Source organism: Canis aureus, chromosome 14 (genome assembly GCF_053574225.1).
Source record: "Canis aureus isolate CA01 chromosome 14, VMU_Caureus_v.1.0, whole genome shotgun sequence".
NCBI lineage: Eukaryota > Metazoa > Chordata > Mammalia > Carnivora > Canidae > Canis > Canis aureus.
In genome coordinates, this window is record NC_135624.1 from 21,477,214 (window position 1) to 21,503,005 (window position 25,792).

Consider the following 25,792-nt stretch of genomic DNA (forward strand, 5'->3'; position numbering starts at 1 on the left):
TGACAACACCCATAAAAGATGAAGGAAAAGGATTGGATAGGGAAGCCTTCACCATGGATCAGTTCCAATACTACTGAAAAGGAGGAAGAAGTCAAAATTAGCAGGAATAGAAAGTTGGTGGTGGGTGGGGGGAGGGGCAAGTGATAATTGGTTGTGGGAAGAGTCTTTCCAGCCACACCATACTGCGTATAAGGAACATCAGCCTTGAGGTATAGAGTATTTCCTGGCACCAAAATAAGGTTGAAGTGGCTGATGCTCAGAGGGATGGGAAGGTGGCATGAGCCAAGGCTGGTGAAGAAGGTGAGGACCTCATTATACCAAGAGTTGCAGGCCATGTCATCAGACTTTTCCTGCCCTTTCTAAGGTAACGTGAGCCACTTTCGAGAGTCCACCTCAGTCTAATGATCTTAAATATATTTTTCTTTCAATCTTTATTACTAATTGAGATCCAGGTGTGTTACTTGTAATTCCTAAAAGTCATAACATTTGGACTTTGACCTTCATCAATTAACGTTTGTTGCATAGCTACACGTGTTTAAGCATTTCTGCTATAGATTAGACACGTGATCAGTGCGTGACATTGTTCTTAAATCTTTTGATTCATATTGGTGAGTCAGCTTTTATAAGTTAGAAATGTTAAGTACAACGTATTTTTAGTATTTACCTTTGGAATTCCCACTCCTGGTGAGTTAACTTTTCCTTACTATTCTAGGCAGAGTAAGAATAATTCCTATGGACAGTTTTGCTGAACGGGCCTTTACAAAAGCAGCGTGCTGTTCTTTCTCTGTAATGTTGCCGTATCAATAACAAACAGTTTGATAGAGGAAAGAAAGCGGACTTTGGAATCAGCCCTATGTGGGTTTGAGTTCTTTCAAAAGGTTATGTTTATATAGCTTTAAAACAGTCATTTAATGAATGAATGAATGAATGAATGAATGAATAAAGAAAGAAAGAAAGAAAGAAAGAAAAAGAAAGAAAGAAAGAAAAGAAAGAAAGAAAGAAAAGAAAGAGAGAGAGAAAGAATAAAGAAAGAAAGAAGTCACTTGTTTGTAAAATAGGAATAATAAATGGTGGTTGTAAGGATAAATGATAATGGATGTAATGTACCGGGTATCTGGCAGCTGTTGACAAATATACACACAGCGACTTGTTGATAGACATCTGTTCATGTAAGACAATGTGAAATCCAGTAGAGTTATGCCTCACAATGCCAGCAACATATGAAATCACCTTATGACAATTGACTTTTGAGAGTTCCTATACATTTTGTCAAAGTATATGATATATAATTTGTGTTTCTGGAATATCAGGAGATATGTTACTGAATTCTATGATGTCATAGGTCTCCTGCATTTTTCAGTGTATGGGGTGATAGTCTATGGATGAAAATAAAATTGCTCAGAAATAAAAGGCCTAATTATAAAATGTGTGTATGTATATTATCGTATAGCTATATGATATACTGTAATACTATAATTATTATCAAATAACTATAACAAGGTTGTAAAATTATATATTTTACTATAAAATTCAGTATGTCAGTTTTGCCAAGCAGCCGACTATAGCAGATCGTTGGTTGGTTTTCATTTGGATTCGAATAGCTTGACATGGCTCAGGAGCCAGAATAAATGGTAAATATGGTTAAAGATTGTTTGATTAAAAGTTCTAACCTTCCTGAATTTAAACCTCATGAGCTGAAATAAGGAACAGAAAAAAAAAAAGTATACTTTTAATTGTAGGTGTCTTTTTCCCCCTCCTCTTTCAGGATTTTGTGTACCATTTTACAGTGTTTGTATTCTACTTTGGAGCCTTTCTACTGGAAGCAGCAGCCACATCCCTGCATGATCTTCATTGCAATACGACCATGGTGGTGCAGCCGCTCTTGAGCGATAACCAGTATAACATAAACGTAGCAGCCACAGTGAGTGTCGATGAGTCCAGGGTACCAGCACAGCCCCCTCCCCGGGTCTCCTAGAAACTCTAGGGGCAGCAATCATTTTCTCTAATAATAGCCATTAGCATTATATATATACTAGCTATTTTTCTGTAGACAAACCTGAGGAGCTAAGTCCTGCTCTGACCCCTCCTATTGTGGACAAGAACCCTTGTCCTGATGTACACACAGTCGATGCTTAAGAAATCTTTGTCAAAAAGTAAGGACAGAAATTCAGGGTTGAGTGCAGATTTCAGGACTATCTCCCATGCCAATCTGTTGATTCATTTCTGCAGGTTTTCTTCTGAAGTTGCTTCCCATTGTCCCAGGAAGGATTTGATACATCCTCAAGTTCTGATAGTTGCACTTTTCTTGGCTATGAAATCACTGTATGAATAGACACCTCATAATGAATTTTTGAATATTGTGTTGGGGGTTTCATAAATATTTAATAAGTGAGTCCAGCATGTGAACAAGTGTTCAATCTAAGGCTATCCACAAATGAGAAAATTATTAGAGGCCAGAATGTTTAAAAGAAGGGTTAATGATGCAAGGGGGTAAAACAGTAGTACAAATCATCAAAAAAGATGAATATAAACCATTTTCATAAATGATGAAGTACCTTTAGGTAGGTTGATAGGTATTCAGATAGTTGTTCCTTAGGATGAGTGTTTTCTTAAAGTTGGTGGTATATATCTGATGTGAGCTTTTGTTCCTTTTTTCTTAGATTTTTGCCTTTGTGACAACAGCTTGTTATGGTTGCAGTTTGGGTCTGGCTTTACGAAGATGGCGACCGTAACACTCCTTAGAAACTAACGGCCTGTGTTAGTTTCATTTGTCTACTTTATGTGTCTGATCAAATAGATGCCATTTTGTCCAGATAGAACAACATTCCAAAAGTAATTTGTTTAGTATACAGAGAGAATCAAAGTACAAGTTTTGGTTCATTTCATGGATGGTATTTTAATTGTATTATGATGTTAAACAGAGAAATGGCCTTTAATTTTACATTTGTCTCTTTTTTAAAGAAGATTTTCTTTATATCCATAAAATATACAGATATTTCTCATAAAAAAGGGGTATTTCTTTTGTTTAGAGTCACCTAAACCTTAATTTTAATAGGTAACTAAAATTTCCTTAAAAAACAAAGAAAGAAACCACGTTTTAAATAGCCTTCCCACTGCACTCTGTCTTTTAATATAAGACAGAGATTGGCACCCTTTTTCTATAAAGGTCCAGTTGGTAAATATTTTAGGCTTTGTGGGCCATACAGTCTCTGTTGCAACAATTCAAATCTGCTGTTATTTTGTGAAAGCAGTCATAGGCCATACACAAATGAATGTGCCTGTGTCCCAATAAAACTTTATTCACAAAGACAGGAAGCAGGCTGGATTTGGCCTGTGGGCTGTAGATTATAGTTTGCCAACTTCTGGTATAAAACCTTAGTTATATGTTATGTATTTTATTGAACTGATCCTGAAAGGTATAAAACATAATATTTAGCCTCATTATGCAATAATCACATTGCCTTTGTGTTAATGGTCAAGTACTTACCCTTAAAGTGGTGGATAGTTTTTCAGACGAATTCAAGCAGAGTCTTGGGTACAGGAAATGTAATTTATGAAGTAAATCCTAGTTGCTTAATCAAACTAAGGGTCTCTTAACAACTAAGCAAACCTCTCATCTGGCATCCTTAAAATGAGATTCCCTGAGAAACCATTCACCACTACTGGAACTGGTATCTAGCTACTTAGTCTTACTTTGGATTTATTTATGCTTCAGAATACAGCTGTTTGTCCTGTGCATGAACATATGAATAATTATGTGTGGATATGTGAGGCTTTACCAAATAGAAGAGTTAACCTGTAACTTCTAATTATTTAACATTACTTCCTGAGTTAAATTTGGATATAGTATTAAATAAAACTTAAAGCTGTAGCTTTTTACGTGTTTTGATAATGGTCCCAACATCTGTGCTGTTTTACATTGGTATAAAATCAGTTTTAAAACAACAGCCATTATAAGAACTTGTCCCTGGCTGAATTGCACGGAAAATATTTTAATGCATCTGTTAGAGACCCTGGTTGTGGAAAGGTGCCAAAAATGGCTTGAATGGGAGACCAAGTAAGAGTTAGGTCCCAGCTCCCACCACACTGTCCAAAGCAAGATACTTCTCTCCTACCCCAGAAGAGCTTCCTCTGGGAAAAGAGGGCTTTGACCAGTCAAAACCTTCAGCCCTTTGCTTTTTTGGCTGAATCGTCCCATAAGAGTGCCATGTATAAGTTGTGCTATTAGATTTCATGGAACGCAGAACAATCCTGAATGAGTAACATGATCAATGCTCAGTGATCAGATGCTACTTATGTAATAATCCCCTAGAAGGAAGAATTTTATTAGAGTTTGCTTTGTGATATAAACTGTGTTTCAATATGTGGCAAGAAAAAATCAGTCTACGATTTTATACTCATGTCCTATCTTTTCTATAATATCTGACTTCCTTGGTTTTTCTAGCTTCATACCACACACTTAAACCTGTATTATGAATTGTATATTACAAAGTCATAAATGTGCCATAAGGATATATAGTCTATTCGAGTTGGAATCATTCAAAGTTAGTCTGCTAGATTTAGTTGTGAGATTTTATTTTTGTTTCCAAAGTATAACAGGTCCATGCTTGGTGGCATTAAATTAAATGATTTCATGAAATGGCTTTAGTGGCACTTTTGTAAATGGATTGCTTCTAGATCATTAAGAACCAAGCCTAAAACTCATCTGACTGTGAATACTTATATTTGTAGATTAATCGTGTTCTGGGTTTGTGAATTGAGTGACAAAGCACTTGAACAAAAATTATGGCATTTGAGAATTTCTTTATATATGCTGTAGAAATGAGAGTGTTGGTTTTAAAATCTGGTAACTCCATGATGAAAAGAAATTTATTTTATAAGTGTTATGACTCTAATAAAGTATTCATTTGATAATCTTTTTTTGGTCATCTATTTTTTATACAATTCACTTTGAAATTCAGTGAAAGGTTTGATATAAACTTGACAGATTTGGAATTTCTAGACCCACAATATATAAAAGTTCGGCTTTAAACATTTCTATGTAAAAGTCTCTCAGGAAATGTCAGTGAGCCTTTTTTCTTTGATGAAGGTCAAAGAGGTAAGTCTTTGGAAGTAATATTTTAAAGGAAGTTTAAATTCTACTCTGTTTTATTGAAAAGCATTTTATATTGCTTAATATATGCCAGGCAGGGTCTCAGCATCTTTTCAAATATTAGCTCATTTAATCCTCATCATGACAACTCTGAGGGGTAGACAGTATCTCCTCTTAAAGATGAGGAAACTCAGGGCACCTGGGTGCTCAGTTGGTTAACCATCCGACTCAAGGTCTCAGGTCTGCTCTTGATCTCAGGGTCATGGGTTGGAGCCCTGTTGTGGGCTCCATGCTGAGCATGCAGCCTATTTAAATTTTTGAAAAAAGATGAAGGAACTAAAACACAGACCATAAGTGACATGCAGGGTCATGTGCCTAGCAATAGACTTGAAACCCCCAGAAGTCTGGCTCTAAAGTCCAGGTGCTTAATGGTTTTGCATTCCTCAGTTCTTCAAGATTTTACATATTTCATTTATATGGAAATGAGAACCCTTTTCCTCCTTAAAGAAGTTTTTAGCAGAATTTTTAATATAATTTGTTTGTGGTAGATACCATCTTTTAGAACTTTTTTGTCCTAGCCAAGGACTCATGAGTTTGGCTGTAAGATTTCAGGCCAGACCTGCATTATAGGGGAAAATCCAGCAACTTTGGTCCACAGAGGCCCCCGAAGAGCTTGACTGCCTATTTCTCTTGTCCAGTAATTCTGGCCTGGAGTGCAGGCCCTTCAGTCTCCTGCACTGCCTTATATCAGCACTTTCCTGAATTAGCCTGGCTTCCCAGTCAGCTCCGGAACTGACATCAGAAGGGTTCTCTAGTCTGAGATACACCATTCGATCTTTATATATAAACTCTGAATTTCCACCTCTGCCTGTGCCAGAATCTGGAATTCTAAGTCATCATCACGAAGGTTCTATCTTTAACATTATGCTTCAAGTTTGCTATTAAGTGAGCCAGCGTCTCAGGTGATAATATAACATATTCATGTGGTAGGGGTCCAGAGTTTAAGGGGAGATGATCATCTTTAGGACATATATGGATTTTTTTTAATGCTTTCAAAGTTTATCTTTGTAGAGAGAGTCCTAAGCTGTGCCCTGGGCAGTAGGTCAATACTAGTTGCTCTCTCAGGACCATTCTCCCTTCAAGTACTTGCATGGCTTGCTCCCTCACCCTCTTTGGAACTTTGCCCAGTTGTCACCTTCAATCTCACAACAGCCTGCCTTCTTCTCCTTTCCTGCATTTCTCCTAGGCACTTAGGATATATATTTTAAATATAGCTTGAACAACATATATTTTATTTACTTATTGCATTTGTCCTCTTCTCCACTAGGATGTAAGGCTTATAGAGAGGAATCATCTACTTTGTTTACAGCTCCATGTTCAGTGGCTAGAAAAGAGCATAGCAAATAACATGTACCCAGTAACTACATGTTGAGTTAGCAGATGGATGAATGTTACAGCAATACCTACTTTTGTGTTCTAATTGATATACTATATAAAAATTGATCTTGTTAATACTTGAAAATTTCTGGTATAAAACGGCTAGGTATTTTTCATCTAATTCTGGATGTATTTAGAGTGAATTCTACCTTACAAGTTCTCTAGTAATTAAATATATGTGTACTGTAAAAATGTTATGTAATCAGTCTTCTATAGCAGAGGAGCTATGCAGATAAAAATTAGGCATCCTGTGTAAACTCATCAGATCTTTATTCTATATTTTTTTTCATGACAAAAGATATCACTATAGACTCAACTGACTTAGTCCTCAAAGCATTATCAGAACTAAGAACTAATGGTCAAAAGCTGTCATTTTTTAATAATTATGATGGGAGTGTAGGGCTCTGACTAGTGATTTTTGCTATAAGTTATGAACGTCACTGTTCTCAACCTAACGAGGTAGGTGTATCTGTATATATCATGTGGCATTTTGATTTTTTATGTCTGTCAACTCTAAAGTTTATCCTTGGATATGCATAAGAGATATTCTAGAATGGAGGATATTATTGAATTCCCTATCTGCAGTTTCATGTATCATTCTAAATATGCCTGATGTCCTGAGTCAATGTACAGTTTAGCCAAAGCAATGAAGTTCTGATGCATCAGTATACTGGGCCACATTGCCTTTTCATGAAATTGTGCATGTTATTGACTAATAAATATGCCATCTTACTGAATACACTAGAACTTTGGTGTGGAAAATTTTTGGAATGTGAATAAACTCATTTATTTGTATACACAAGTATATAAAATGTTTAACAGTGGTTAACTAAAGATTTGTTACTTTTAAAGAATGTAACAGTCGTATTAATTTCTGAACATGCCTACCTTATTTATGTATATGAAATATATGAACCTGTGTCAACCTATTTTAACTGTTAGTAAAGCATTTTAATTTTTTATCATAAAATATAGTTAAAATATGTTCTTGTATCATGCTGTGTAATGAATTACTCTGAATATTTCTTAAGGCACATATACTCATTTGAGAGGCTACAGGAATGAATGGATCATTGATATGGAGGTCACCTGCCTGGATTTTTGTCTTCTACTGGTTTGATAGAAGTATTGAATAAAATGATAGGGGAAGTTGTCTCATATAGAGTCTGACAGCCATAGACATTGTCTTTTATCATACTTTTGCTTCGGTTTCCTGGTGAGATGATAGCTACTACTATATTTCTTTTGAGTAGAAAGTTCCCTATATCTCAAAAATTAACTCTTGGTTAGATAAATTTTTATGGAACAAATTTATTCTCCAGAAATGCATATGATATTATGTTCTTTCCCAGTGTGAGATAAGTAAGGATTGCCTCAGATAGTTTTTTTAATAATTATACTTTCAGTGTTCATTAGAAAAGTATAAATTGCACATCAAAGGCATGATTTCATGGATATTATTTGGCATGAAACTAAATAAACATGTAAGTAGGAAAAAACGGTCCATTAAGAGCTGTATGACTTGAAGTGAGTTGCTTTATTTAAGCCTATATACTCATCTTCAATGGTGATCGTATTTACAAGCCTGTGACAATAGGTCCTTTGGGAAGAAAAACCCAAGAAGGAGTTAAAAATACAAATAATTGGAGGTAATGCCTATGATAAAGAGAAGAAAGACAAAGATAGGAAGAGTTTCAGACTGTGTTCTAGTTATGAGAAAGTTTCAACCAACTTATCAGGGAGCTCCTGCATCAAGATTGCCCATAGAGGAGTCCCATACTAGCTTAGAAGGATGAACCCTATACCAACACTGTGCTCAGTCATTGGCCTTGGATTGCCCAGAAAGAATATGATCTCAGCTTCTTGACTTAAAAGCTGAAGGAAGATCCGGAGGCACCTGCAACTGGAGGCTGTTCAATAACTGCCATCCCTTTGGGTGATAACCTGTTGGAGATCTGAATGGCACACTGGTGACTGCCACTTTCTTCCCTTTGTGCCAGATAAATCCACTTCTCCATTATTTGTCCTGGAAGCCACTTCTCCAAGGCTCCAGTGGGCCTCTTGACCTAAGGGAAGAATTTAAAAAAGGAAGTTAGGGATCCCTGGGTAGCGCAGCGGTTTAGCGCCTGCCCTTGGCCCAGGGCGCGATCCTGGAGACCCGGGATCGAGTCCCACATCGGGCTCCTGGTGCATGGAGCCTGCTTCTCCCTCTGCCTGTGTCTCTGCCTCTCTCTCTCTCACTGTGTGCCTATCATAAATAAATAAAAATTAAAAAAAAATTAAAAAAGAAAGTTAGTGAGGCAAACCACTAGCTCCATCACTGCAGTTAGTCTTGGGGTCACCACTAGTTGCAGCTACCACCAACTTTCCAGGTCTTGGTCATTGATTTGGTGTTGTGACCCAAGCCCTCATTCCTGAGGGGTATAAATTCTTGGCAGTAATACCTTTTGTAGGTAGGAGTCACTGCCCTTGTCCATTCACAATCACAGCTGGGCAAGGAAATGCCAAAAAGGTACCCAAGTGTATTATCTGAGTTCCATACACATTCCTCTCTGTCTTCATGGTATAATAACAGCCCTACTTCCTGACCAGAATCAGCTACCCCTGCCAAATGGTGAATCCTTTGTGCCTGCTGATTTCCAAAATCCAAAATGCTTCAACAGAAGCCACAGCTTGTAGTTCAATGAGACCTTTGCTCTATTCCCTGGTAAGAATGAACTTTCCTTGAGGATCCAAAACAGTAACCATACAGAACCCAAAGTTGCAAAGACAGGCTATATCAAACCCACAGTGAGTGATGGGGAGTTATAATAAATGGAACTACTCCTATTTCCACCTCCTTTTCCCTCAGCGCCATGAGTTCTTTTGAGGACACAGTGCCCTATAAAAGTTTCAGATTCGATACATACCTGGCATTTAGGAAGATGACTCCCCATGCTTACAGAGTATTGGCTCTATGCTGGTTCTTCAACTGTGCTTTCAACAGGCCATTTCTGGCCAGCTGCTTGCTTCTATGGTACATTGGAGGATATGATCAATGACCACAATCATAGAACTATCTCCCTGGTTAGATGCTATGTTAGCTGAGATTCCATGCCTATGGACCAATCATTCCATAATGTTATTGTGCGTGAGTTTGTAAACTTTCTCACCTCAAGACACTTTTTCTTCCACGAAATGTGCATAAGATGAAACCCAAGAAAACATAGGGATAAATCCCCATGACCTTAAATTCCAACAATGGCTTTGCAGATATACACCAAAAGCACAGCAACAAAAGAGAAGTTTAACATCAAAATTCAAAATTCTTACACACCAAAAGACACTATCCAGAAAGTGAAAAGACAACTTACTAAAAAGGAAGAAATTGCAAATCGTATAATTGATAAGGGTCTAGTATCTAGAATATATAAATAACTGCTATAACTCAACAACAAAAAGATAACCCAATTTAAAAATGGGCAAAGGACTCGAATGGACATTTCTCTTTAAAAAGATATGCAGCCAACAGGCACATGAAAAGATGCTAAATATCATTAGCCACCAGGGAATGCAAATCAAAACCACAATGAGATCTCACTTCACACCCCCCATGGTGACTGGAATATATTTTAAAAGAAAAATAACTAAATTGGAATCGCCATACATTGCTGATAAGAATGTAAAATGACGTGGGGGAGTATCTGTGTGGCTTAGTCAGGTGAGCATCTGACTCTTGGTTTCAGCTTGGATTGTGATCTCGGGGTCCTGGGATCAAGTCCAACATTGGGCTTCATGCTCAGCAGAGAGTCTGCTTCTCTCCTCCTTTTTCTGCCCCTTCCCGGCTCACACACACTCTCTGTCTCCTTCTCTCTCTCTAAAATAAATAAATAAATATTTAAAAAAAAAAAAAAGAAGAAGAATGTAAAATGGTACAATCACCGTGGAAGACACTTCAGCAGTTTCTCAAAATATTTTAGCAGATATACATAGAATTATCACATGACCTAGCAAGAAATTCCGCTCTAGCTATATACCCAAAAGAGCTGAAAACAAACTCAAACAAATACTGTACATGAATGGCCATCGTAGCACTACTCACTGTAGTGAAAAGGTGGAAACAACCTGAATGACCATCAATGGATGAATGGATAAACAAATGTAGCCTATCCACATAATGGAATATTAATAAGCCATAAAAAGGAATGAAGTACTGATACATGCTAAATGTGGATGAATCTAGAAAACATTATGCTAAGTGAAAGAAGACAGACACAAATGGTCATATATTGTATGACTCCATTTATATGAAATATACAGAATGAATCTAGAAGCAGATTTTTGCCACCCAAAGGGGGCATTGAGGAGATTCTCCTCCCTCTCCACTCTGAAGACATAGCAAGAAGGTGGGCTTTCTACAACCCAGGGAGTCCTCACCAGAACCATAAAAAACTAAATTTCTGTTATTTAAGCCACCTGGTCTATGTTTAGTTATGGCAGTCCGAGATGACTGAAACTGGGTGCTGGCCCAGAACTTGGGTCTGCTGCAGAGCTCTTTCCTACTGTGGGCCTCACTCAAAGAAGTTTCCTTTTTATGTCAACCAGAATATGGGCCAAAACAATATTCCCACACATGGAATGTATCACCTTCAGAAAACCCAGAGAAACCTACAAACCATGGTACTTCCATCTTTGTGAATAAGAAAGCAAGATGCAGGATTTTGGCTTCTTTAGAGGGGATGCCCCAACATGCTGCTGACAACTACATGCCTACAAGTTTTAGAAGAAAAGACAGTTTCCTGAATCTTTGCAGGGTTTTTCTTATGATATCTGTAATGCAGATCTTACCAAGGTCTTTAGTGAGCTCGTGTACTCATCCTGTGTCATTAATGTCTTGGATCAGTATCATGTGCTGTGGTTATGTTCAGATTGTCCAGATCTCTTCAGACTGTATCATGACCCATAGTAGAAGAGTTATCCTAATTCTAGGACACATCTATCATGTGTATTACTATCTGATCCACGTGAAAGTCAACTGTTTCTGATCCCGTTTTTTTTTTTATTAAGATGGAACAAACTCCTGGGGTGCCCGGGTGGTGGGTCTGACTCTTGGTTTTGGCTCATGTCATCATCTTGGGGTCCTGAGATGAGACCTGCATCAGACTCCATGCTCAACACAGTCCGCTTGAGATTCTTTCTCCCTCTCTTTGCCTCTCTTGCTCATGCTCTCTCTTTCTGTCTCTGAAATAAATGAATCTTTTTAAAAAAAGAATAAGAATAAAAAAGATGGAACAAACTCCTGACACCTTGTTTGGCATAGCAGCTACAATCAGGACTGCTACTTGGTTGAGCTTGTGATACTCTACTGTCATCCTTAAAAATGTTTCTGATTTCTGAAGAGGTGAAATTTTAATTAAATAGAGATATGTTAGAGACCCTCTCCCCTGCTTCCTTAAGAGCCTAATGATGGCACTGATCTCTGTCATCTCCCTTCCCCTAGAGTGTAATATATATATAATATATATATTATATATATATATTATATATATATATATATTTAATTTAGGATATTGGCTGAGGACTGTGCAATTTCAGAAGCTTCCTCTTGGCCTCCCCTTCTAGTATAGCTCTTAATCTATTGACCAGGGTTCCAATATGAGGTTTATTCTAATTGCCAAGTATGGTTAATACAGTTATGCTTTGGGAACTGGGGGGATCATCACCAGTTGGCTCACACATACATAGTAAGTTCTTTGTAAGATGGATTTTAGCCACAAATTTATTGTCCCCATATGTCCCTGCTCGAATAGTTATGATAATCATATGATGAATCTCCAAACATCCATGGAAACTCAGTCCTTGTGTCCAAAGTCCCTCAAAATATCTTGTCATTCCACTTTACTCAATATTAATCACTTGGAGAAGGATCAACAGTATACATCTGCCCTGATGTTGTGAGGTCCTTCCTTGTGGGAAGTAGCCGCCTCTTCAGTCAATACATTCCAGGTTTGAAAACAGGTTCAGCTTGTGAACTGAGCGAGAAAAAGTGAACTGCTGACAGTTCTATGCTCATCCATCCTTTCCTTCTTTTGACTATAATAAGCAGTACTCTCATTGGTTGCCCATCTGTTTCTGCCCCTACAGAAGCCATGTTCTAGTAACCACCTGCACAAATTCCAGTGGGTCAAGGCTCTGTGATGACATCTCCCAAAATTTGCAACCCCCAGGATTTTGGTGGTTAAGTATTGCCTTCTGGATTCTATTGCATCATGGCTCCATCATCCTTATTTCTTTTGATAAGCCAAGCTCTTTAAATGTCTTGCCTACCCACAGTTCTGTCTTTTAAAGGAAAACATCACTGACCTTCTTAGTAATGTAGAGTAATGCTAGCAATGAACATTTATTGAATATTTATTATGTGCTAGTATTAGATGTTTCACATTTAATCTCCCCAATAATCAAGACCCTCTAATGACCACCATTTTCTACATACAGGATCTCAGGACACCAAAATTTGAGGACTTGTGTAAGGTCATACAACTAGGAGTAGAGCCACATTTCAACCCTAAACAATATGTTCCAAGAGCCCAGTAAGTTCTGGTATTCAAAACCTTTTTAAAGATTACAATTCTGAACCAAGTTCAAGGAGAAACACACTTTTAGATTTTATCATAACCATGAATTTGGTCAACAAACACTGAAAAAATACTGGAGTATTTTACAATGAAATCTTTTCCATGGATTGCCAGCTACCTCTGATTTTGTGCATCAACCTGCTATCAGCCTTTGTATCTGCCAGTGGGGTACTACAAATGGTACCAGGCAGTAAATGTATCCATGAATGAAAGCAAATTTAACGTTGCTGTGCCCAGGCTTCATTGACTCCTACCTTATGGTTTATGTGGTCTGAGACAGACCTATCCAGAACCCAGATAAATTCTGGTCACATAGCAGGTAGGTGTGGGGCAACCCTACTAATCTACTACTATCTACCTACTCTAAAGCAAGACTTCCTTCCAACATTGGGATGCTTTTTTAATGGAATTTCTTTAGTCTGGGTTTATATTTGGACTGCAGAGTCACAAGTGAGAATTCTCTTTCTGTCCCATTGTTTTTCACTTTGGATCACTTGGCAATTTCCATTTCTATTAAATTCAGATTAGTCATAGAGCATGCAGTGCTAAAACCGATGTTCACTTTTCTTTTAGTTGTTCTTCCATCCAACCAGGAGAGGGCAGTCAGAGTACATTTTTAGAGACTTCAGCGGCAGCTGCTTAAGGGTGGGGGGACTTCAGAAAGTTTTTCCATTTTAATATGGGTGTACTCTCAAGTCCCAGTCCTCAGAGTAATGTGAAAACCCAAAGTTTACGGCCATATGTAGCGTGTTGGTCTAAGTAAGAGCTGAGAGCTATAGCCTCTTTTAAGGCATTAGCCAAAACTTAATCATTAAAAGCAAAAATAGCAATAATTGTAATCAGAATGCCTGTTTCCACAGCAGGAAGGGATTAAAAACATGAATGTCTTTCATGTTCTTGAGCTCCTCACTATATTACAATGAAAGGTCATCTTTTCAACACCTTGCAATATCTTTCACTGTTAATCAAAATATCATTTTGGAACATACTCACTGGGCTCTGTTTGCAAAATTTGGCCATGTCTTCTACTGAAGGACATCACTTTTCCAGCCTTCACTTAAAATAAAACCTTGCTGATAATTGAATGGTAAGGAACAGCACACACTTAAGGCCATCATGTGTTTCATGCAATAATCAAATTTTTTTTTAAATGCTGCATCTTGTAGTACACTTTCTAATGTTGTCTTTGCCTTCTTGATTGAAGTCACTGTTATTCTCACAACCAGCTTGGGAGGTGGTGCCATGAAAGAAACAGAGCTTGGAGCCAGGTAGAACTTGTTTCATATTTTGGCTCAGTTGTGAGATTTAGGGCCAGTCTCTTAATTTCTGGGTCAGTTTTGTGTGGAAGATGAGCAATGCTCTGATTTTACTGAGCAGTAGAATTTGAAGCAGAAACTACTACTGCTGTTGGTTTTGTCACTGTTATTTTGACTAAAGTAGCCAGGCGCTAACCAGTGATGTTTGTTCCTCCAAAGAGTAATAGAGCAGATTTCTTCTAGTAATACAGACAGTAACCCAAATAAATCTGTGTTTTTCCTAACAAAGCTATTATCAGATGAACATATGGGGATGCGGGAGAGAAACAAACCATGAGACACTCTTAATGGAATGGCACAGTTGGTTGTGTCTGACTCTTTGTTTTGCCTCAGGTCATGATATCAGGGTTGTGAGATTGAGCCCCATGTCAGGCTCCATGCTTATTGGGGAGTCTGTTTAAGATTCTCTCTCCTTCTGCCTCTCCCTCTCACGTGCACTATCTCTCTGAAACAAACAAATCTTTAAAAAAGAGAGAAAGAGAACAAACTAAGGGTTGATGGAGGGAAGTGGGTAGGGGATGGGCTAAATGGGTTACGGATATTAAGGAGGGCGCTTATGATGAGCACTGGGTGTTATATGTAAGTGATGAATCACTGAATTCTCCTGAAACCAATAGTGTATTGTATGTTAACTAACTAGAATTTAAATAAAAATTTGAAAAGAAAAAAAATAACCCTGTTTTCAATGTTAAGGAGAAAAATGAATTTTTGTTTTCATTCACCAAAGTTCTGTTTCTCAAATTTCCCTTTTTATATAAAACCTCTTTCTTCTCTATGTCTTTCTTCTCTTCAAGAATACCAGCACCAAAATTAATAGAAAAATAGCAAAAAATGTTTTTAGTCCTTGTAGCTGACTCTGAATGTGTATAATAGTCACCTTCCTAGAAAGGAACCCAGTTTGGTCTTAAAGAATGTTTTAGCAAATACTACACATATAATGAAAGTCTTTATTACATGTTTGCAAATTACATTATGTTTTTTATATGTAAATTGCATGCAGAAGTCAAACTATCAATTTGAACAAAACACTTTGACAAATGTAATTTGTTATTTACAACAATGTTCTGAGGAAGCAGAACATTCACAGTCTACTGAGAAATCAACTGGTATTAATGGATCACACCATTAGTTCTTAATAGATCTCAGAAGACAGATTTTCAGACTCCTAGTCTAGTGCTCTTGCTTCAGTACAGCATCATCTGTAATAGCCCTCTTTCAGGCAATTAAAATAAGGGTATATTTTTAAGGGACCCACAGGTGTATCATTACAGTGTTCAGTAAGTGCATTAGTAGCTGATGTAATATCTTTTGACCACCTTTACTACTACAAAGCATAGCAGAGTTATAACACACCCACTACAAAAAGCAAATTCTTCCGTCTTCAAAATAAAACACCTTTGGTTGTTTAGCTTGTTGGAAGTTGCAGTGAAACTCAGCAAGAGTAAGGACTATATTAGTGCATGCCATCACCTGGATCATACAAACCAGGATTATTTATTACAAAAAACTGAATTATAACTATCTAGTTTTTCAATAAGAATGACTAGTCTTTGTGTGTTTGTTAGAATATTCTTTATTCTCAGAGATTCCTAAAGAATGAAGGATGGCACGGGCATACTATGTAGGTACTGATACTTAATGAGAGATTGCTAATGAGAGTGTTAGGTATAATACATATTTTTAACCAGGTGCCACAATATCATGAGCCGACAGTACGTCAGGGCAGTGTGCTCAAAGCCTTTCTCATATTGTTTCACTCCATCTTCCTGACAACCCTAGGAGATAAGGACTGTCATTATTAAACCAGTGCAGACAAGAAAGAGAAGGCTCAAGGAGAGAAGGAGAGCCCCTTTGCATAAGCCAAAGGCTTTTGCAAAAAGATAATGAGGAAATGAGGTCACAGTGGAGGTCAGGAGCAAATTATAACAGTACTTGGGTGATAAGCTATAGGTTTAATATTTTATTCTGTAAGCTCTGAAGAAACACAAAAGAATGTTTTAGTAGGATTAATCTAGCTGCAGTGTGTAAGGACAGATCAAAGGAGGAGAATGAGATATCCTGCAGGCCAGTGCTGTAATCTAGACATGGAGAGATGGTGGTCAGGGGAAGAGAAGTAGGGAGAGGAAGGAAGGAGGGAGGAAGGAAGGAAGGAAGGGAGGAAGGAAGGAAGGAAGGAAGGAAGGAAGGAAGGAAGGAAGGAAGGAAGGAAGGAAGGAAGGAAAGAAGGGCGAACGAACTTCGGGTGCTGATGTAGAAGGAGAAGATGAATGAAACAAATTCCTAGTGATCTAGAAGTTGCTTTTTAAAAATCAACTTGATGTAAACTGTATGCTTTTACTCATAAATGTGATGTTCTGAATGAGGAAAAACAGAGTTTTCATATTTAAAATTCTGCCAGTGCTCAGATATTCCAGAAATTCTATGATTCTGAGTGTATGATGGGATGGGTTTGCCCTGCTTGGGGCCCAAGTGATGAGTTGAGGCCATGTGACTGCTGAGATTAAAGATTGTTACTGCAGAAGGACCTCGCTTATCCTGAATGATATGCCAGTTGTTTGAATCATGCAAAAATTTAAAAAGCATTTCCTAAACATAAATAAATAAATAAATAAATAAATAAATAAATAAATAAATAAATAAATAAGTAAATAAATAAATAAATAAATAAATAAATAAATAAATAAGTAAATAAATAAATAAATAAATAAATAAATAAAACAAAACAGAAACTACCCCTATTAAAGGCTTTATAGGAGCCTTAATATGTGAGTGTGTATATGTGTGTATTCATTCACTCCTCCATTCATCAAAAGTCTATTGAGAGATATTATGGGTCAGGCATTTTTTTAGGCAGTGAATATATGAATTTCTTGGCCTCTGTTAACAATCTTATGAAAGAAAATAGACATCAGAAAGCATATTATAATATATAATATAAGCAGAGTGCTATAGGTGTGTAGAGAGGACACTAATCCCAGGTGGGCATGATTGGAGCAACTTCCTGAAGAAGCAGGTGTCTAATCTGAGTCTGAATTAGAAATGTAAGTTAATTAGGCATTGAGGGGATGAGCAGTTTTAGAAAGTAAGGATATCACATGCAAGGAGCAAAAGGCAAAATAGCTTGAGCTACAAATAGTTCCTGCAATTGGGGCATAGTGTGGGAGCCAAAAGTGAGTCTAGAAATTAGAAGTTAGGTCATTTCTGTGTAAAGAAGTCTGGACTTGATCTTGAGGGTGAGGAAATCCACAAGTTTGATGCAGTGTCATAACTTGATTAGATTTTTTTGCTTGAGAAAGATCTCTCTACTACTGATAGAATAAGTGGATTGGAGGAAGTGGTAACTGAAAACAGGGAATTGAATTAGGAGGCCATTGAATAACCCAGGCAAGAGATGATGAAGTTTAGAGTAAGATAGTGTCAGAGTAAATGATAGAGAAAAAAAATTCTTAGGGAAGATATAAACTAGATATAATTGATAGAACTTGCTAACCCTCTGGATTCTGTCTCAAGCACCTGGATAAGGGGTGGTACTTTTCACTAAAGTATTAATTTATGGGTGTGGGGTCTAGGAAAGGAGAAGTAATAAACTCTATTTGAAACTCTTCAGCACAATTGAATTTGGAAATGCCTTGTTAGCTACAAGTCCTGATCTGAGAAGACCGATATAAGGTACAGAGAGGTACAGCTTTGGAGATGTGAGCATGCAAATGGTAGGTGATGCCTCCTAGGTGATGTGTTTTAGCTCACCATTGATAAATGTGCAGAGGGAAAAGGGAAGAGGAACACTGGTACATAAAGGTAGGATGAGGAAAAATAGCCCAAAAGAGAAACCAAGGACCATCCAGAGATTTGGATTTACAACATGGCTTGACACAAGCCAGTGAAAGAGACACCTAGGAAGAGCAACCAACCCATCAAATGCTGTAGAAGCATGAACTTGATGTTGGCCATCAGTAGAGAGGTTAGAGCAATGATAGGCAGTGAAGATATGAATTTCTTGGCCTCTTGAGAACAATCAACTAGCCAAAACGGAGTAGAAAGTTTATGTCATAAATAATTACTGAACATCTACTAGAGACTAGGTGTCATAAATAATTACCAAACACCTACTAGAGACTAGGTCAGAGGAAAAAAAAAAAAAACAGGAAGTAAATTCTATGTCCTTTGACTTTAAGAAAAACAATTCAGTTTATTCATTGACTTTCCTATCTTTCCTTTGTCTTATCCAGAATGATCTCAATCAGCTCTGGTACCTACCTAAAGGTCCATACTACTTTATCCACAACTTTAAACTCCAAAAAAGCTCTGGAAACTAAGTTTGTTTTGTTTTGTTTTTAAAAATCTGACCTGAACTAATAGGAGACTAATTTTAGTCTTGATTTATCTCTCAGTATGAACATTCATATATTTTACTGTAGAAATATTGATATAGATCATTATAGTTTACTGTGCTGTACTCCACCTATGGTAATATATAAATGGTACATGTTCTTAGTTTGCTTCTTAACCCCCACCCCCGCAAAAAAAAAAAAAAAAAAGATTAAGTGAGGAACACATATGACTTCACAAGTTTTAGATGTGAGATTATAGACAACTAGAATTAAAGCACCTTATTAAAACACCTTGGGAAATATACATTTTTTTTGCTTTCTAGATTAGGTACTTCTGATGGGAGCCATATATAATATTTATTTTGAGTGTGAAACTTTCTGGCAGAAATCAAGTTATTGCACTAAACAATGGTCTATTTATCCCTCTCTATGGCAACTATCACCACTGCTCCAGTGCACTCACTCCGAGTACTCAGCACAGACTGGAGGGTGCTCCTCAGCTTGCAGAGAGGTGTCCTGTCCTGGAGTTGACCTCACTCCCCTGAGCATTTTCTTTGCTTCCTTCACTCTATGGCCCAGGGTCTGCTGGCTCCCTTTTCTGCCCTGCACCTGGGCCTGCTTCCGTTTTCTTTTCCATGAAATCTTAGGCCAGGAGAATCTTCCCATTCTTATTTGGCAAGCCTGGGATCATTACCATTTCAGAGTTGGAAGAAAAGTCAGAGAGAGCATTGTGTTCAGTCCTCTCCTTTTAGAAACAAGGATACCGAGGGGCAGAGAAGTGAAGCGATTTGGCCACATGACCTGGGTAATTTATGACAAAGCAAGGGCTTCAGTCCAGCCTGCTATTTCACTTTCCCAGCTCAAAGGAGTCAAACAACAGATGAATGGGTGCAGTAGGTTATATAGTAGACATTTTTGTTTGGCTTTGTTTGTTTTTTGGATTGTTTATTTTAATCCCCAATTTTCCTCTGGAGTATCACTTTCCCATCTCTATTACTGTGATTCAAGCAAAATTTAATCAAATCCCTAGTTGCATGGGTAGCACATATCTGTAACCAGGCCAGTCAAAAAATCATACTCTTCAAGCACAAACATGAACTCCTAACCCAATCAGAGATATGAGGAGCTTTGAAATAATTACCAAGAGAAGGGCATATGTACATCTCTTTAATCCCCATTGGACTTCAATGGCACCTGGGAGCACATGGCCTGGAGTTATTTAGAGCTGTCCTACTATCACATGTAGCCAAGAAGGGAAGCCAAAAGCTTAGAGGTAGAAGACAGAGTGTTCTTATGACATTGAGTTTCTAAATTCTCTCATGCCTGAAACCCCTTTTAGCTCTGATTTTTTTCAGTCACATAAACCAATTAATTTCTTTTGTCTAAGCCCACTCTGAGTAGATTATCTGTCACTTGCAACCAAAAATGCCTTAACACATAAAATGACCTTTTATAAAGTCTCTTCAAACACTGTCTGTTTGTGGTTTGATTTTTTTTTTTAAAGGTCTGGTATTTCTGGAATCTCTGAAATTGAATAACTTGCTGAATTGAGGTGAAGTGAGGAAACAGGCAGAGTAAACTCTCGGGTCCCAATAATATGCTACAGCTTCTACTCTACATAAAAGATAGCAATGCACATTTTACTGAAGTCTAATGTTCTCATTTTATGCTGGGTGTGTGACTCCATTTGCTTAATTTAACACTGACACAGGCATCATCACTTTTTACATTGCCAACTGAGCTCTGCCATTGGGCTTTTCCATTTATTTGTGTTTATAAAATCATTATCTCTTGTTCTTAAGAAGAAGAAGAAATAAAAGGGTTTTTAAAAGTTAAATAGTTGTTTTTTTAAGACAAAGAAGTCTCAAGAGGTTTCTTAAACTTCAAACCACTCTAAAAGAATGACATGGTAATGAGCTAAATGTAAATGAATCAGGAGCTTCCGGATTAAATTTGCTTTCAAATCCACGAGTTTATAACCAAAGGGAAACTTTGATTTCTTAAAAAAGCCCATGAGAGAATGGATAATATTTAACATGTTGGTCTATGCTAAATTAGGCCCTTTTATTGAATAATTAATTAATTTGCATATGGAAAGTATCTTCCCATAGCCTACCAAACAGGAGTTTTTCCTGAGGAAAATCAATGGAGAAGACAGCTCATATACCACTGCTCAGATAAGACAAGCCAAAGTCACAAGGCTTGAAAAGGACATAGTTGAAAAGGACATGGTTGCTTAAAGACACCAACAGTAATTGATTATGTCTATTTTCTCTTGAAAGGAGACTTCACTTCTCTTATTCAGTTTCCAAATCATCTGACTATTCATTTCTATTCTCATTCCTGGCTTTGACCACCTGCTTCTCCAACTTTACTCTAAGCCACTCTCTTCTTTCCTGTTCCTACTTAGCTATATATCATGCTCCTTTCTGTATCTTAAACTTGTATCAAGCTCTTTCACACGTTGGGGCCTTTTCATTAGCTGTTCCCTCTGCCTAGAAGACTCTTCTGATGGTTCCTTGCAAATTGCTCCCTGTGATACGCTCGAGGGACCTTTGCTGTTCATCCTACCTCTACACCTTACTATTCTCTCTCAAAGCACCCTATTAACTTCCTTCATAGCTGTTACAATGATTGTATGTATCCTATTTATTTACTCTTTTTGTCTGTCTCTCCCTTTTAAAATATAAGCATCTAAAGTGCAAAGATAATTTTTGTTTGTTTACTGTTGTATCTCCAAAGCCATGAATAGTACCTGCCACATAGTGTACAAACAATAAATATTTGTGGAATGAATGAGAGGGTGAAGGAATGAAGGATGAAATTGTACAAATATGCTCCTTCACCTAAAGAATTATTTATAGAGGGAGAAGGTTAATGTGTTCAAATATTAACTATCTTAGATAAGGCTGAAGAAGAAGGCTTCTCTCCACTTGGTTAGCTTCCTTAAGTTCCATTAAGAAAAGCAACATGTATCAGGACTAATCTAAAAAGGTGACTACTTCGTAGAGTGTTCCACCATTGACCATATGCTGCTTAACTATTTCTACAAAATAGGAAAAATCAAATATCCAGAATTGTAGGGTACTAGAATGAGTTCTATGATTTTTTCATCTTGGACTTTCTCTTAGAGATGAACAAGGAGTACAGTTTACCCCTAAGTTTAAGGACAGACACCAACTGCTCAGAAGAGTGGTGACTCAGTATTGATAGAAAACAAGAAAGGTATCAAGTTGGATCTTGTCTATGATAAGGTCAATTATTTAAAACAATATGTTAACTGACCTTATATTGACCTAACAACTGATATTGTTTCATTTAACTTTATGACAATTCAAAAGACAGGCAAAATAGACATTTCATATCCCCATTTTCTTTTTAAGATTCATTTATTTATTTGATAGAAAGACAGCACACATGTGCACACACATGAGTGGGGTGGGGAACAGAGGAAGAGGGGGAGAGAGAGAATCCCAAGCAGACTCCCCACTGAGCAGAGAGCCCAACACAGGGCTCGATCTCATGACCCTAAGATCATGACCTGAGCCAAAATCAAGAGAAGGCCACTTAACCAACTGAACTACGCAGGAATCCCTCATATCCCCATTTTCTATGTGAAAGCCTAACCTTTTTCTATGTGAAAGCAAACCAGGAATTCTGATGACAAGATGACAAGTTGCTACTTAGAGACAAGAACACTCATGGTGTCTGGAAGCCAAGTGAAAAGAAAAGCCTAGTTTCAAGAAAAGAGATCATAAGGAGTTTTTCTCCATATTTCATATATAGCTAAAAATCTGTTAACTTATTGTGTGTAAAGTTCATGCCAGTTTGGTGGGTAACATTAGAGTATGTAAAACAAAAATCTCCTGACCAAGAGCTGTCAACCTAGTTGGTAAGATCAGACATGCACACATAAAAAGTTCGATAAGATTGCAGATTCAGATCATTGGTGCTAAAGGAATTAGGAAGAGATGGAAAAGGAAGACATCAACTCCAGAATGCAATAGAAAATGAAAGTACTTCTTGGAGAAGATGGAAATTCAGTTCAGTAGAGTCAACTCAGACACAAAGTTTTGATGGATAATCTCATAAACAGTGACAAGGAGGAAAGTATGCCATATTTTGGGAAAGCAACTGATTTGGACAAAGGTTCTACCTTGATGGAGAGAGACTGGATTATAAACTACAGAGGTCAAGGTCCCCAGTGATATCATTAGAAGTAAACATATATATGGCAGAGGAGGGGGAACGTGAGGAAAAGGGAAAGACATAGACAAGAAAGAAAGGAAGGTAAGGAGAAAATGAGAGAAAGAAAAGGAAAAAGTGTTCTATAGTGGAGAGTGAAGCTGATTCAAAAAAAATGGTCATCTTTCTTCAAAGACACCTTATTTTCTAAACCCAAAACACCAGGACAGATGATTGAACTGTTCTAGAAAATCCTGGGTACGTAGCTACCGTATCCATAGGTCACACTGCTTACATGTGAAGCCCTCAAGATATACATTTTTGGATTAAAGCCTGATGGAATTTTTGTTATTAGCATTGTTGTTTTAATGGATAAATCTTAAGCACATCTTCCAACAAAATTAGGCTATTTTTGGAGACATTCACCTGGTATCTGGGCAGTAAGGGAATGAAAGGTAGGGGTAGGGACACCAGGAAATTGAGAGTAGAATTAATGCCTCTAATTTGGAAGAATAGAGATGGACCTGGGAAGTGTGCTATGGAGACGAGGGCCTTGGTTGCCAAAAAAGAGGAAAGCAATTTTTGAGGGTCTTATAGGATGCGTGCTGAGTACTCTCAACAATTTGCTCTATTTTGTCTTAGGAGAATCTCAAGAAGAATTGTTACAACTCCTTATTCAGATGAAGGAGAAAAAACTAAGTAACTACCCATGATCCTATTTTATGTGGCAAGTCCTCTTAGTATTAGAGGAATCCATTCCTTTCTACTCACACCCACCACCACCATCTTATTCAACTCACTATCATCTCTTGCCAGGATTCCTACAATTGCTCACCAAACAATATTCCTAACTCCAATCCCATCCTGCCACAATCTATTCTCTGTGCTGCAGCCAGGTGAAATTATCAAACCAGAAATCAGATCAATACCCTCTCCTGGAAACCCTTCAAATATAATATGTCTTCCTCTGACCAAAAAGCCAAACTCCTTAAAAATGTCTGTAAGTGGGCCAACCACACAATTTATCATCCAACCATAAAATGTATCTTCTTTTAAAAGTGAAAGAGAGCCATTAAAATTAATCTGGGGTGAGAGGTATGAATGAGGACTGTCCCAGGTACATAAGGACATGTGATCTTTATTATAGATCTTTATATCTTTATTTCATGGCCTGTTTATAACTTTCCTATCTCACCTTTCACCAATTTCCCCACGGCCTTCTTATACTCTTGCTGTACTAAACTACTGAAATCTCCTCTACAACATGTTCTTTTCACTTCTTGTGTCTTAACATGCACTTTCTTATTATATCATCTCTCTTCACCAATTTTTCTTTAACCAGCTATCCTCTAAAGGATACCTGGGTCAGAGTTTACTTCCTCTACAAAATTTTCTCCAACTCCTCCAGGCTGGAGTCAGTGATGTTTTTATTGGTTCCAATTCGCCATGTGTACAACCCCAGCATTACATTTAATAGACTACACACACGCCTATTTCCTTGTACATCTTCCCCCCTGATTGGATGCTCCTTTACTGTAATTAAGCACTTAGCACACGGTTCCATTCCTACCACATAGCAGGCATTTTTAGAGATTTAATACATGTATGTTGAGTAAGCAGATAGGTGAATGGAGAGCTGAAAGGATAAAAAAAAAAAAAAAAATTATTTCCCCAACTTATAAACTGCCAGTATGATCCAGTTTTCCTTTCCTTCAAAGTAGTGATTTCCTAGCCTGGCTATGCATCTGAATCATTGAATTGGGATATCAGATATTTGGATTAAAGAGTCTGTTTTTAACAAGATTGCTGGGTGATTTTTAGTCAATGCTAGTCCAGTTGGTCTGGATTTAAGAAATTACATATCTGCAATGACCATCTGTTAGATTTTCTTTATTCCTATACAGTATGCTCTAGTGGAGAGAAATATTAACCCTCTATTTGAAAATTAGAAGTCATCAGTTTCATACCCAACTGATATGAAATGAACAAAGACACATCTATGGGGATGTGAATCCCAGGGTTCCCACTCTAGATATCCATAGCTCCAATCTGGGAGCTAGCTCCTATTGGCTTACTCATATGGTCAACATTTTTAAGATAAGAAAGATTCCTTTAGAATAAGCCAGCCGCCAGGAGTGGGAAGAGGGCAAGAGTTCTCCTTGGGGAATACATTTGCTGAATTTTTTTAAATTGCCACATTTCCTATCTTTAGCATTTGAAAAATATTGACTGTACTGAAAAGTTTTAAATTTATGGCAGGTTACTAGGGATTTTTCAGCATAGCCTGATCCAAGTATTCCCTTTGAAGTAGTGCCTATAATATAGTGCACTTCACCAAAGAAGAGAAAAGAAAAACAGCCTGTCTCCTTGAGAACAAGAACAAACCGCTTGCAAACATGAATTGAAAGCCTACTTTCTGAGTAGAGATACTAGTGACCAACAAAGCCATAACCTACCTCCACCTCTCATGCAACAGCAGTGGGAGACTCCATGGGGCAACGACCTCTCTGCTGACTTCTCAGAATCATTAGCCTCTGGTCTATCAACCTGCAGATAAGAAATCTCAAGAAAGGAAGAGTGATTGGAACTCTAAAGGAAGGCAGGAAAATGAAGGTCAGAAGGCAGACTCCACCGCCTCTCCTGCTGCCAGTTTGTTGTAAGTGTTGGATGAAGCACCCAAGTTCTGAGCTCAGTATTTTATCCCTTCTTAAAAATAAGCCTCACAGAACTTGCCCAATGTGCCAGGCATAATGACCACAATTCAATCCGTAAAATGCTTTGCATTCCTTGGGGAAAGCTGCCATATAAAAGGTCAGG

General features: G+C 37.5%; 1 protein-coding gene and 1 long non-coding RNA gene across 5 annotated transcripts in view; one reads left to right on the forward strand and one right to left on the reverse strand.

Moving 5' to 3' along the window:
• Nucleotides 1–25,792, forward strand: part of MAL2 (mal, T cell differentiation protein 2) — a 66,398-nt gene that overhangs the window by 19,792 nt on the left and 20,814 nt on the right. The window contains exons 3-4 of one of the 4 annotated variants that reach the window (XM_077847051.1): nucleotides 1,766–1,921; nucleotides 2,661–4,916. The exons of the other annotated variants lie outside the window; for them this stretch is intronic. Of the exons in view, the coding sequence (XP_077703177.1) occupies nucleotides 1,766–1,921; nucleotides 2,661–2,732 (228 nt within the window). The 3' untranslated portion in view covers nucleotides 2,733–4,916. Of the gene's footprint in view, nucleotides 1–1,765; nucleotides 1,922–2,660; nucleotides 4,917–25,792 lie in introns of those variants that run through there. 4 annotated transcript variants of the gene reach the window in all.
• LOC144283227 (uncharacterized) lies at nucleotides 8,048–25,759 on the reverse strand. Its single transcript, XR_013351661.1, has 2 exons — nucleotides 25,432–25,759; nucleotides 8,048–8,595 (listed from the first exon to the last, which is right to left on the reverse strand). It is a non-coding gene; the product is annotated as an uncharacterized LOC144283227 (long non-coding RNA).